A 13,878-nucleotide genomic window follows, 5' to 3' on the forward strand; every position below is an offset into this window, starting at 1 on the left:
CCCAGGCTCTCTGCACCCGGGGCCGCGCAGAACCCTGGCCCTCTGAGTTCCCTGGGCCAGCGACGCCAGCAGAGCCGGGCAGGTCCCAGCTCCGGGTCTCCCTCCGCCCGGACCACCTTCTCCCACCGCGCCCCTGGGCCCCGCCTCGCCCGCCACTCCAGGGTCCCAGACCGGGAGACCCCAGTCTCGGGCGGGACCTCAGCCTTCGATCTGCTCCCGAACCCCCAGGAGCCCCGAATTCGGGGCTGATAACCCGCAGGAGCGCAGCTGAAGCAACCACGGTCCGGGAGAAACGACTCCACCCTGCAAGGAAGGGGCGTCGGTGTCCTTGGGGCGGGGGCCCAGGGATGATGCCGATTCGCCCTGTCCCTCCCTTCACCTCTCCACCGCCGGGAGCCTGCAGACAGCCCCGCGGTCCGAGGTCTCTCTCCGCCTGAGGTCTGCGGCCCTTGCTGGGCTCCCCACGGGCTGGCGGGGGTCACGGTTTGGGCCGCCGCCCTAAATCTGATTCTGGGTTCGCCCTCGTGGGTGCAGAACGGCAGCCGGAGGAGGTCGGAGCCTGGGCGCGGGGAGGTCACAGGCACCCCCCGAGGCCCGCCCGGCGCGGAACCAGATTCTGCCAGAGCAGCGCGCGCTCCGCTCGGATCGGGAAACTGAGGCCAGCGAGGTCACGCAGACAAGCTGTCCAGGGCTCCGCGGGTCTCCGGTCGCCGAGGCCACCTCCGCAGGCCCCGCTCCCCGCGCGGGGATCCAGCCGCGCCCCCCACCCCCGGCTCCCCGGGGGGCGTCGGGTGCAGCCCCGCCCCCACTCCAGGCGGGGGCAGCCACGGGCTCCGGGATTATCGACGCGCCGCCAGCTGGAGCGGGCTCCGGCGGGGGCTGCGCGCGGGCGGGCGGGGGCCCCGCGGGAACACTCGGCACTTTATTAATCTGTCAGCGCCTAAAAGGTCCCGGGCGGCCTGCTGGAGGGACCTGAGGCCGGGGCGGGTGGGGGTGGGGCTGGAGGATTTGCGCCCCCTCCTCGGGGCTGCCCCTCCAGCCCGTGCTGCACCCCGCGGCCGCGCCCCTCCCTAAATCCGGCCTCCGACCTGGGCCCGGAGCCTCTGTCTCCCGCCGACGGCCGGTTGCCCCGGAAGAGAGTCTGGGGTCGTCCCCGCAGGGCCCGTCCTTGGCGGCGGAGCCGCCAGCCGGGGTCTTTGCCCTGGGGGCACCGCCACCCCCGGCCGCCCGGAACCTCGCGCTTTCCAGCCGGCGCGCCTTCGCCTTTACTCGCATGGGTCTCCGTCCCCAGACGCCACCCCCGCGTCAAACCCCACGGCCTCCACGCTCGGCGCGTGTCCACTGGGCCCTGGTCGCCTCCATCCTCCATGGCCGTCGGGGCCCTTCTCCCCTGCCAGGGCCACCCTGGTGACTGGTCTCTCAGCTTCCTAGGGTTGCCCGGTGCCTTCTAGACACAGAGGGCCTGCCAGAACCTGTGGGCCGAAAGCCACGTGCCACAGGGAGGGAGGGGGGCACTGAGGCGGGTGGTGCTTGGGAGGACAGGACAGAATCCCAGCTGGCCTGGGCAGCACCCCTCCTTCACCACAGTCTCGGGTTGTCGGTGGGGGGAGGCCCAGCCCAGGACAGGCCCCTTCTCCCTCTGGGCCTCAGTCTCCACACAGGCAGGGACAATGGGGGAGCACAGTCAATTCTATAAAGGTTTGCGGAGTGAACAGATCCAGGAGCCCACTAGAGCCCCTGCCAGGCTCAGCCCAGCAGACCTGGGATCTGTGGGCACCTAGAGGTCAGCAGAGGTCAGGGTCAGGGCACCCTGGACATCCTCTCCCTATGATGTTTCTCGGAGCCCCTTTGCCCCAAACCCATCACTGCCAGATCCCAGGGCTGCCCAGGCCTGCAAGGCTGAAGATAGTCTCCCACTCTTTTCTCCCTAGCTCCCCACCCTCTTCCCCCTCTTCCTTCCCCTTCACCTTCTTCCCTCCCCTCACCTTCCCCCTCTTGCCTCCCCTCACCTTCTGCCTCTTTGATCCTCTCTCCTTCCCCCCTCCCCTTTCCCCTGGACTGAGCTTTCTCTTCTGTGAGATTGAGGGAAGCAGCAGCTATGGAACTCAGAAGAGGACGTGCCTGATGCTCATCCCAAAAGAATGAAAAGGATGTCCCTCAAAAGACAACTGGTCCCTTGGCGGGGTCAACATGGTGAAACCCCATTTCTAATAAAAATACAAAAAATTAGCTGGCCGGGTGTCGGGGGACTACCAACATTTTGGGATACTGAGGAGGGCGGATCATTTGAGGTCAGTAGTTTGAGACCAGCCTGACCAATATGTGAAACCCCAACTCTACTAAAAATACAAAACTTAGCCTGGTGTGGTGGTGGGAGCCTGTAGTCCCAGCTACTCAGGAGGCTGAGACAGGAGAATGGCTTGAACCCGAGAGAGGAAGGTTGCAGTCAGCCAAGATGGCGCCACTGCACTCCAGCCTGGGTGAGAAGAGCAAAACTCTGTCTCAAAAACAAAAACAAAAACAAAAAATCCCAACCAGTTCCCCCCAAAAGATGGCTGGTCCTGGAGAGATGGAGGGGGGATCAAAAAAGGCGGAAGACTCTGGTCCTGCAGCTCAGAGCAGCTTCCCTTGGCCACATTCTGCAGGGGGCTCCTGCCCTTACTGGGGGAACTGAGGCCAGTGCAGGGTCCCCATGAAAGGCACTCTCTGGCTCCTCCACCGTCCCTCCCCCTCCAATGAGAAATAGGAAACCTAGGCTCCTTCCTCCAGCCTCCACTCCGCTCCAGGGAGACCCTCAGAGGGAGAGACCCTCAGGGAGGAGGCCCAGACCTGTCATCCTGCAGGAGGGAAGGCAGAAGTGGGAGAGTCAACCCTGCCTGCTTCTACCACTGCCCTCTAGGAGCACTCACCTGGGGGTGGGGGTGGGGCACATACACCTTCTGCATGCCCTCTGAGTGGACTGTCACCACTGTCTTCTCTTTACAGCAGGGAAGCAGGGCTCAGAGTGCCTGCTTCCCTCAATCTCACAGAAGAGAAAGCTCAGGCCAGGGGAAAGGGGAGGGGGGAAGGAGAGAGGAGCAAAGAGAGGGAAGGTGAGGGGAGGGAAGAGGGGGAAAGTGAGGGGAGGAAGAAGGGGAAGGGAGGGAAAAGGGGGAAGGGGAAGGGAGGGAAGAGGGGGAAGGGGAAGGGAGGGAAGAGGAGGAAGGGGAAGGGAGGGAAGGGGGGAAGGTGAGGGGAGGGAAGAGGGAGAAGGTGAGGGGAGGGAAGAGGGGGAAGGGGAAGGGAGGAAGAAGGGGAAGGGGAGGGGAGGGAAGAGGAAGGGGAAGAGAGGGAAGAGGGGGAAGGTGAGGGGAGGGAAGGGGGGAAAGGAAGAGAAGGGAAGAGTGGGGAGGGAGGAGAGAGGAGGGAATAGGGTGAAGGGGAAGGAAGAGGGGGAAGAGGGAGGGGAGCTGGGGATAAAAGAGTGGGAGACCAGCCCAGGGTCACACAGCAAGTTAGAAGAGTCAGGGTTGGAATCCAAGCTGGAGAGACTTCCACAACCATGAGGCTGGTCACCCTAGAGCCTGTGCCAGCACCCCTGCCCTGGGGCTGGTGCCAGTTGCAAGCTGTGAGTGGCACACACGGCCCACCCCCTACTCTTGTCATGCTCTCTGGACATCCCAGCTGCTGCCTCTCCCAGGGACAGAGTGCGGAGACCCCTACCCCTCCCCTTCATCAGGCATGGATGGGCTGTTCCTGCACACCTCCTTCCAGTGCTCAGGAGTGTGGCCAAGGAGTAAAGAGAGCCCAAATTCACACCAGGAGCCAGTCCAAGCCAGGAACTGGGGAGGACCCAAGGCCCCTTCAGGGCTGCCTCTCAGTGTTCAAAGAACATTCCCCACACCCAACCCCGGACCCCTGCAGCCTCAGAAAGACAAGGGCCTTCCATTGACCGTAACTGACAAATTTATTGAAGTCTTGGGAAAAGCTGATCACCCGAGAATAAATAAAAGACACAGAACATTCACAGAACCAATAGGTAGCTCGAGATTGAGGTTTGCGGGAGTGACTTTGACTTACACTCGGGCCAGCCTTTGTGTCTGGGGCACGCACAGCTGCAGGCGCCTCCCAGAAACTTCTTCCCAAAGAATCTGATGGAGGGGCAGGGCAGGCTCAAAGGAGCCCCAGCCTTCTCCAGGGGGAGACATCCCCATCGGGGCTGGCCGAGCCTGCTCGGCAGGGAGGGCAGGCTGTTTGGCAACCGACATCTGTGGGTGCAGCCTGGACACCGAGGGCCTGGGATGGGGTGGGGGGAGACCCCGAGGGGCTTAGAGAATTGAGCTTGGAAAGAAGGGGCCCCAGGCCTTTCTGCCTCCTCCACAGCGTACTCAAGAACAGAAAGATCTAGAGACCTGGGATTGGGGAAAGCTGCTCCCAGGGAAGGCGGGGCTTGAGGCAGGGAGGCCCCGCCCCCACCTTGACCTGGGGAGAAGAGGGAGCCTCTCCCGGAGGACTCATGTGTGTCCCCACCTCTGCTACCTCCTCCCGGGATAGGCAAGGCCAATTTCCGACCTAAAGAGGGAGGCTCCGAAAGAGATGGAGCCTGGGAAGTAAAGACGAGATCATGAAGATTTCTCAGTTCTGAAAATGAAAGTTTTTCCAGCCCCTGGGCTATGCTGGGCTGGGCCTCAGCAAGGTGACATTTCATGTCTAGAAACAGCAGCAAGTGCTCAGCTAATTGGTCAATAAAGGGGAGAAATTTGCTTACAAAAAGGCGGCTTGCTGGGCGGCCACCTAAGGTCCAGCCCTTTGTCGGAGGAGGGGCCAGATGGGTCCCTCAGCCCCCCAGGGAGGGAGCTGCGCGGTCCGCTGAGGGAGGCTCGAAGGCACCGGCCCTCCCTTGACGCCCTGGCCCCACTTCCTCAGAGGCCCCAGCAGCCCCGAGCCACCCACGCAGGGGCAGCTCTCTCCTGTCTGGTGCTGGGTGGAGCCGGGCCTGGGTCAGAACTGAGCGTGGTCCACCTCGTCCAGCCAGGAGGCTGGGCTGGCAGGGAAGTCGGGGTAACCCCCGCTGCTCCCCGTGGAGAGGTCGGAACTGGGTCCGTTCCCTGCCAGCACCCTCATGGGCGGGGGCCCGCCTGGGGCTCCTGAGGGCACAAGGCCCAAGCTGGCATCTGGGTACACCAAGCTGGAGAGGAGAGGCTGGGGGCCGGGGAGGCTCTGAGGGGCGGCGGGGGATGGGGGGACTCCGTAGGGGCTGCCGGGGCGCAGCTCCCGGTACTGCTCTGGGCCTGCCAGGCCTCCATGCTCCAGTGTGAAGTTGCCCAGCGATCCCGAGGGCCGGCCCAAGGCCGGGGTGGGCTCCCCCAAGCTCCCGTAGAGGCCGTTGGCCGGGCCCATTTCCACCAAGGAAGGCTCATCTGCAACGAAAGCAGAGGCTCAGTCCGTGCCTGACCTTCATCCGCGGCCCCTCAGAGTCCCATCCTGCGGGCGGACGCACTACTGGGCGGGGCAGGAGTGGCTGCCCCACGCCCATGACAGATCAGCGCAGGCCCCTTCTGCTCTTGGAAGGCATGACCGCCCCTGGCCCTCCACGGCCTGAGTCAGCCCAGGGTGTTTCAGGCCTGGTGGGATCAGAGTCAGGAACAGCCCAGCCAGGGCCCAAGCTTTCAGGACCAGCCCCACGGCAGCCCAGGGAGGGGCACGGATACCACCACCTGAATTTTGCAGACAAGGAAATTAAGTTCCAGAGAGGCTGAGTGAGTAGCCCAGAGAACATCGAAGAGCGTCTTGTACCCTTTGTGAGGATGGGCATCACAGGATGGGGCGCAGCATCCTCAATGCCGTAGAATAAATAAATAATTCAGGCTCCACAGCAGGGTATTGAAACTTCTCTCCTTGACCCCAGGTAGCCCCCTTCCCTAATTCCAAGCAGCTTGGACTTTGACTCAGTTTCTCCCCAAATGCGCTGCCCATTCTCCTAAAAATCACTGCAAGGGCTAGGAGCCAGAGAGACGGCCTGGACACGCCCACCCCACCCCTCCCCAGAAGAAAGCCCCGTAGGCGCCCAGCTTGGGGATGGGTTGGGCCACGGGAATTCTGTCCCCACCAGGAGAAAAGCAGTGGTCCGGAATGGCCACCCAGGGTGGGGAGGGTGCTGGGGGACCAGGTTCTGTAAGTGAAATGTTTCTGAAAGTACAGCCTAAGGAGTCCACTAACCCCGTGGGAAATTCAGACCCCCAGGCTCCCTGCGACCCCTCTGACGCGCGCTCCTCCCTCCACGAGCTCCGCGATCCCCTCTCCTACCGGGGAAGGAGACCTCGGCGTCGCTGTCCTGCCCCTCCTGGACGCTGTCCTTGTCCGACTTGGAGCCGCCGCGGGAGCGCTTCATGCTGCGGAAATACTGCCCCCAGCGCTGTCGGCCGGCGTCCTTCTTCAGCCTCTTCTCCTTGGCCCGGCGGTTCTGGAACCAAACCTGCGGGCGGGGAGGCGGGGTGAGCGGCCGCCGGGCTCTGCGGGGCCCCCAAGGCCGCGGGCGGGAGGGGCGGGAGGGGCGCGGGGGCAAGCGCTGACCTGCACCACGCGCATGTCCAGGCCGGTCTCGGAAGAGAGCTGCTCGCGCACGTGGCGCGCCGGCTTGGGCGAGGTGTTGTAGGCGCTCTTCAGCGTCTCCAGCTGCTTGGCGGTGATGGTCGTGCGCGGTCGCTTGGCGGTAGCCTCGGCCTCTGTGCGGCAGGTGATCGGTGAGGCCTGGCTGCCCCTCTGGCCCCAGCCGGACCCCCAGCGCGCCCCACTCCAGCCCGCGCGGGGACGTCGGCCCCCCCCCCCCCGAGGTGCCCACCTCCAGCCCACCGCACGGGTTTCTCGGAACGCGGGGACGCTGGGAACGTTTGACGAAAACCGGCGGCCCCCATGGCGGGGCGGAGGGCAGATTCTGTTGGGGGGGGGTGGCGTCTTCCCTAAAAGCCCACCACTCTCGATGGCGCCCCCGCCTTCAGCCTTGGCCCCCCTACTCCAAACACTCTGCTCCGCCCGCGAGCTCCCCTTTATTCTAAGGGTGTGGGTATGGCCCAGTCTTCGCGGCCAAGGATTTAGGGCAATAATTCCGACTAGGGGTGAAAAAGCCGCACACTTTGGACCCAATGAGTCGGTTGGGTTGCGGGTCTGTCTATGACTCCGCCGCTCCGGCCTCGGCTTCCTGCTGCCGCCGCCGCCCTAGGCCGGGCCCCTTAGCGCTTGGGAGGACCGCCCCGGCAGGAGGATTTCCCAGGAAGCCCCCACCCCACTCCACCCCCGGGCCTGGTCTCAGCCCCACTTTTTCAGACCAGGAAAGGTGGGGGTGTCGTCCCTTCCGCTGACCTCGCTGCTTGGCGGTTTCGTAGTCCGCCTTGCACACGAGCCGGCTGTCCTCCATGAGGTAGAACTCGTCGCCCGTGGCCAGCTGCCGCTTGCACACGACGCAGGCAAAGCAGTGCAGGTGGTACACGAAGTCCTGGGCACGGCGCACCACCTGCGTGGGCGGGATGCCCAGCTGGCACGCGGCGCACTTGGTCCCGAAGCGCCTGCGGGACGCACAGGGCCCGGCTCAGCGTGGCAGTGCGAGGCTCATTTCGCCCCGAGCGGGTCGGAGAGCGGCAATCGGGTGCCTGGGGAGGCGGTCCCGGAGGAAGGCTCTGTCCGGCCTGCAGGTTGGTCAACCAGCTTGGCCGCCCACTACCACTGAGAAGGGAATCTCAATCTCTGGTCAGGAGGACCTCGGGGAGCCCAGTCTCCACTGCCTGCCGGACCCATACTGGATCTGGGAAGCTGAATCGGGACAGAGAGGACCCATCTGGGGCCAGTTTCTCAGACCCCAGAGGTAGAGCCATGAAAGCCACTGGGCCAGAGCCCCTGAGTCCCCAGCATTAGGGACAAAAACACCACCAATTTCAGAGGGACTAAATTCAATAGAATTCTACAAATGTGGGCTTATCTTCTCTAATGACTGCTTCTGTGATTTAAGAAATAAATTGCTTTTTTTCCAAATAATATTTGCTGATGTCCCAGCCAGGCCCGGCCACCCAGGGAGTACCTATGGAGAGGCCCCACCCTTAGCTTGCCCGGGCCACAGCGTGCCCTGCCTGGGTGACAGAATGGGGCTGGGATCTCGGGAGACGTGGGCTTTGAGGGCTTGGCCTCAGTGATTGAGGGGAGGAGGTCCTGGGGTGGCGGAACTCCAGGCCTCCTTTCCCCAGGGCCGGTGTGCCCTCCGCTCCCACACCAAGGCGAGGCTCCAGGGCTCACTTGAAAAAGTCGTCCTTGCAGTAAACGCTCTCCCCTCGGCTGAAGCAGCGCTCGGCCAGCGGCGTGTGGCAGTCGCTGCACTTGAGGCACTTGCTGTGCCAGTGGCGGTCCAGAGCCTTGAGGATGAAACGGTCCAGGATGTGCTGGTCACAGCCGGCGCACAGCGGGATCTCTGTGGGCATGAGGAAGCTGTGGGTCACCTCCTAGACCAGGAGGCAGCAAAGCCATCTTACCACCCTAAGCCGAGCCAGGGCTGCTGAGAGCTCCTACTGTCCCTGCACACCCTCTTCCCCAGCCAGCTTAAGTGACCCCACAAGTTCCGGGAGTGCACAGGCACCGCATCCTAAGGCGGGAGCTAAGAGGAAACTGACAATCGTCTAAAACTGTGTCTGTGAGAAGAAGGAAAGCAGACCAGACCATTCCATGAGACCAGATACTCAATTACAAAATGTTCTAAGTGCCAAGAACGCTGCATGTGGAGCTCAAATGAAAACCCTACCCCAGGGGGATCTGCTCTCTAAAGACAGGCAGGAAAAATAGGGAAACGGGTCCTCACCATCCAGGGCTCCTTCACGTTAAGCGTCGTGGCCACTCTTTCTAGGGACTCCCCGAAAATGTGGCTGCCCCACCTGGTGGCCCTGTCTGCAGGCCGGCAGGGAAAATGACAATGTCAGCCCCATCGTTGGGTGACTGCAAAAGTACTTATGAGTGGACTGGACAAGCCGATCCCCTGCCTTTGTGTCAGGCATGGGTGCCCCAACGCTGTCACAGTTACTCAAACATCAGGCTTCCCGCCGCTTCTGCCCCCATGCCCCACTTCGGGACTGCAGGCCCCCTGGAGGAACCACGCTGGAGAGGCCCACTGGTGCCCCGTGGGAGCCTCGAGTCCAGGAGTGGCTTTTTTAGGTGCCAAGGGCTAAGGACTCCCTCTACACTTAGAGAAAGTCTCTGGAAGAGGGGGATGCCCGGCGGAGGGGTTGGGACCTCCTAACATTGCACCTACCTCCCTGGCTGTGGATCCCACCGACTCCAGCCCGTCTCCCGGTGTTTGAGAGAAAATGGGAAGGGGCTCCCTCGACCTCTGGCGGAGAAAACTGGGCTCCACCGCCCCCCGCAGTAGCGGGAAACCCGTGATGAATGCGCCCCGCATCCAGCAAAATCGCAGCTCCGGGTGAGGAGCGTTCAAGAAACGCCGCGGCGCGCCCGGGGTCCCCAACGTGCGCAGCGACCGCAGGGAGGCAAGGACACGGCATAGAGCGAGCGGGGTGGCCGGACAGGCCCGCGCAGCGCGGATTCAGCACCTCCGACCGGACAGCGCCTCGGCCGCAACGCACCGCCGGAGCCCGCGTCAGGCAAAAGCCGCCCCAGCCCACCCCGCGCCGCGCCCGCGACCCTGGCCTTACGTTGCATGGCGACTCCGGCCCCGGAGGGGTCTCCTGCTCTCGGGGATGGCGGGGCCGGCGGAGCCTGGACGCCAGCCCGCCCGCTCTGGTCAGCTCTCCCGAGCGCCAGGCGCTCAACCCTCCTCCCTCCCTCCCTCTCTCCACCTCCCAGCCCCCGCGGCCAACCTCTCCCAGGAACCGTCGAAAAATAAATAAATAAATAAATAAGTAGGGAACCGCGAGCGCCCACAGCCTGGATGAAACCCCCTTCCCGCCGGCCGGTCCCTCCCACTCCCCACCGGTCCCGGGCCTCCTTCCCCATCCTGCGGCTCCAGCTGGCCCGGGAGTCGGGGAGAACTGCCAGGTTCTCTAAGAACCTAAGTGCTGGGAGCGAGAGTGGTGCCTCCAGGAAATTGGGGGCCCCGGAAAAGAGAGGTTTTTTGCTATCGACGGGCCCGGGACGGAGATAACCCGAGCAAGTGTCTGTGGACGCAGACGCTGAAACCTGACTTAGGGGAGACTGACGGTCGAGGTTCAGCTCGACCTTGGCCCCTGCATCTGATTCTGTTCCCCTGGAATGTGGAAGGAGTCCTGACGGGGCTCCCCTCTTGGGGACCCTTACTGCCTCGCCATTGCTCCCTGCGCCTCCTCCAGCTCAGGGGCCGGCTCTGGGCTTCAGAGGGTCTCCTAAGCCCACCTTGGACCCCTGAGAGCTTCCTGGCCTGAGCAGTGCCGCGCCACAGCCTCACTCCCTGACAACCCAGCTCCAGGGGCCCCGAAACAAACTCAGGCGGAGGCGCCCAGGCGCGGACCCACTCCAGCCCGGGCCCTCTAGCTCCTGCCAGTCTCCGCGGTCAGGCCCGGAAAGGCCCGAGGTTCTCCGGGTCTCTCCGGTGCAGCCACTCGGCCCGGTCACCCACCTCGGCGCAGGTCCGCCCTCCGCGCCAGCAGCGCTAGCAGCAGGTCGCCGCCCGCCGACTCCCGGGCCGGGCCCAGCTCCCCGCGCGCCTCCATGGGTCCCGCCGCCCGGCGTTGTCACTCTTCCGGTCCCGAACTTTCCGGGACCCGGCGACGCCACGCCGCAGTGGCTCCGAACCGGCGTCTAACCGACTCCCGGTGCTGCCGGGCGCTGCGCCCGCAGGCTGCCCGGGGGGCCCGGAGCCTCCGGCCGAGCTGAAGGCGGAGCGGCCGGGGGGCGGGGCCGCGGCGCGGGGCGGGGCCGGGGGTCGCGGAGACGAGCCCGGGGCGACCGCGGACTCGCGCGCCTTTGCGCCGGGACCTGCGGTGCCCACAGGCCGCCCCGCGTGCTCAACCTGAGGGCGGGCACCGGTAGGGGAGGTCTCAGGTCAGGGCTGCCCGCCAGCGTTCTTCCCCGCCTCGCAGCTTCCTGCGCCGGAGCGGGCCGCGGGCAGAGGCCTGGGCTCGAGCACACGCCAGGAGGGCTAAGGTTCCCGGGAGAGGGGTGGAGAAGGCAGCCGGGTCCTCCCGCCGCTGAGGTTTGGCCTCGGGAGCCGGAGCTGGTCGACAGGAGCTCAACCCGAAACGCGGAAGGGGTGAGTGTGGCGCTGAAGGCTGCGTACCGGAACCGCAAGGACCCGATCCCAGATGCCAACAGGCTTCTGGGCTCCACCCGGAACTGGGGCCCCGGAGTGGGCTCAGGGGAGAATAGCAAGCCTTGAGAGAGAACAGGCTCTGTGTCCTGGACACGCAGCTAAGACCTCGTGTCGTGGACGTCAGTGCTGGGAAGTCCGGGGCACCCCTCCATTTCCAGCCCCCAGCTCTCTGGCTCCATCAGAACACAGTTTATTTATCGAATATTCCAGCCCTTTGCCCCAGTCCACACAGGCGAGCTCTCCAGAACCCACGCTATCCTTGCAGGCAGAGGGGCACAACCACCCCTGCCCAGAGGGCCCTGGGCCAGCGCCAGCCCTGGGCAGCCACCCCGGGAAGAACACAGCAGTGAGTGGCCCTCACAGCACGGGACATGGTGAGGACAGGAGAGCCCTGGCAGTGCAGAAACACCCAGGAAGGTTTGGGTGACCAGGGACTGATGCCATCCTCCCGGTCCCTCTCCCTGCGGGTCTGACGGTAATACTCTGTCCACTCTGCCTATGGATTCTGGACTGTGAGCTTTCAGGGGCCAAGCCCAGAAGGATGGGTGCAAGAAAACCACAGTCCCCCTGCCAGCTCCCAGCAGGTCCGATGTGCCCGTCTTGAGCAGCCCCCCATGCAGCAGCCAGCTCTCTGCCCCTTCACTTTGCACAGCACTTGTTACCTGAGAAGGGCCAGGGCAAAGACCCGAGGGCACAAAGCCTAGTGTGCACGGGCTGTGCCAGGTCCAGGAGGCGGGTGTCAGCTGCTGAGGAAGCGGGCAGGGGCCGTGTGTGGCTGGACGGGGGCAGGGGGCAGCAGGTCAAGGAGGCGGCCCACGCTGCTCGCATCTGGCCGGCCCTCCAACAATGCCTCCATTATTTCCCAGCGTCCGTGGTGATGGAATGGCCCTTGGGGAGAGTGGTTCAGGCGGGAGACCCAGCCTTGGGTTCCCTGCTGTAGGGTCCAGCGGCCTGGGTGGGGCTGTGTGCAAGAGCTAAGGGGCAATAGTCTCGGGGGAACTTGGCACCCCTCGCTCGGCCCCATCGCCCCGCAGCTGTGCCTGCGATGCACCCTTTTTTCTGGGGTCTCTACTCCACCACTGTCCCTCTCTTGCAGGCCAGCGCCAGGCCCTCCCGGCCACCCTGGGATCTGGCAACTCTCTCCCTGCACTGTGTTCCCATCTCTGTGTCCCGCCTGCAGAGCGGTGAGACTTTCTTGGCCTGGCCTCTAGCCCTGCGCACCCTCTTCCTCGCATCTCTGTCGCCCTTGCCGTCTCTGTCCTCGGTGTCCTGCCCGGGCTGGAGGCCGCGGGCACCCCGGGGCTCTTACCCCGAGTCCCGCCCAAAGTGCAGACGGCGGCGGTCCCGGGCCTCTCTCGGTCGCGCTCAAGCCCCGTTTCCAGCAGCATCGCGGCCACCAGGCCGAGTGGCTCGAGCCGCGCTCCTCGTAGGTCGACGTTCCCCGGAGGGCTCGGGGCTCCGAAGTCCCGCCGCGTGGTGCGGAGCGGGGAACCTGCGAGCCACTGGGCCGGGCGCTGTCCGCGGTGCTGAAGGAGGCGCCCACTGCCCGCCCCGCCCGCGCGCCCGCCCACCCACCTCCCGGGGTCTCTCTCGCCGCCCCGGTTCCCACCCCCACTCCTGCCCCCCTCCCCGGTGCTCGGGCAGGCAGCGTCGGACGCGCACTCAGGGCAGTCCCCGCCCTCGCCCCAGACCCGGGGTAGCAGCGCCAGCTCCAGCTCCTCCCTGAGCTCCAGGCCTCGCTGAGCTCCTGCCCCCCTCCCCGGTGCTCGGGCAGGCAGCGTCGGACGCGCACTCAGGGCAGTCCCCGCCCTCGCCCCAGACTCGGGGTAGCAGCGCCCGCTCCAGCTCCTCCCCAAGCTCCAGGCCTCGCTGAGGCGCCGGGATTCGCAGCAAGCGGGTCGTCCAGCCGCGGGACAGGAGGCCATTGAGCCTACTCTTCTGGCGGGCAACCTCTGGAAGGCAGTGCCCAGGCCATGCCCCAGGATGGCCCCTTGCCTGATAATCTCCAACCCAGGGCTCACTGAGGCCCTCATGCAGGTATTTAGCTGGTCAAGAAACTTCCCGCTCTTAACCTCCTTGAACCCAGCCCCCAATTTCTGGGAAAAGCTCAGCCCGAGTCCCCCAGGTTGCCAGGAGGAGGGGCACCTGCAGTCCCCCTAACAGAAACGCTGCTCTGGACTCAAAACCTTGGGCATAAGCAGGGCCTGAGTTCCCTGCCAGTCTCTGCACAGTCTGGTCATGGAGGTGCCAACGGGAGTCCTCCAAAGCCACAGACAAGACTATTGGAGACCACTCCCCCGCCCCCACCGGCACAGCAAAACTGGGGGCGGGGCAAAAGAAAACGAAACTCCACAGACTGCAAACTCAGCCATGGCAGGACACTCACACCTGGGAAGCAGAGGGGTGGCTATTCAGGCAGGCTGGGGTTCCTCTGAGGTTCCCTCAAGCTGGGCTGCTGCGAGTGCCCTTTAAAGTGTGTAATTTACATGCATCTCAGCTGCCTTTCATCTACCTGTAAAATCCAGGGGCTTGTCCTGTCTCTCCATCCAGATCAGCTCCAAGGAGATAATCTGTCACTGATTTCCATCTTTCACTTTCCATTTGACCCGTTGGTTGTCTCC

At 64.4% G+C, this 13,878-nt stretch overlaps 1 protein-coding gene across 2 annotated transcripts; it reads right to left on the bottom strand.

Annotated features, from left to right (window-relative positions):
• Positions 1-3,927: 3,927 nt before the first annotated feature.
• On the bottom strand, positions 3,928-12,725 carry LHX3 (LIM homeobox 3). 2 transcript variants are annotated; one of them, XM_017977396.4, is made up of 6 exons: positions 12,567-12,725; positions 8,263-8,434; positions 7,339-7,541; positions 6,553-6,704; positions 6,286-6,454; positions 3,928-5,399 (listed from the first exon to the last, which is right to left on the bottom strand). In XM_017977396.4, the coding sequence occupies exons 1-6, from the start codon at positions 12,643-12,645 to the stop codon at positions 4,981-4,983; spliced, it is 1,194 nt and encodes a 397-aa protein (XP_017832885.1). In that variant the 5' UTR covers positions 12,646-12,725; the 3' UTR covers positions 3,928-4,980. The 2 variants fall into 2 exon arrangements, with proteins under 2 accessions (XP_017832885.1, XP_009003663.2); XM_009005415.6 differs by lacking the exon at positions 12,567-12,725 and adding an exon at positions 10,565-10,792.
• Between the last annotated feature and the right edge of the window lie 1,153 nt (positions 12,726-13,878).

This window comes from Callithrix jacchus, chromosome 1, assembly GCF_049354715.1.
Source record: "Callithrix jacchus isolate 240 chromosome 1, calJac240_pri, whole genome shotgun sequence".
NCBI lineage: Eukaryota > Metazoa > Chordata > Mammalia > Primates > Cebidae > Callithrix > Callithrix jacchus.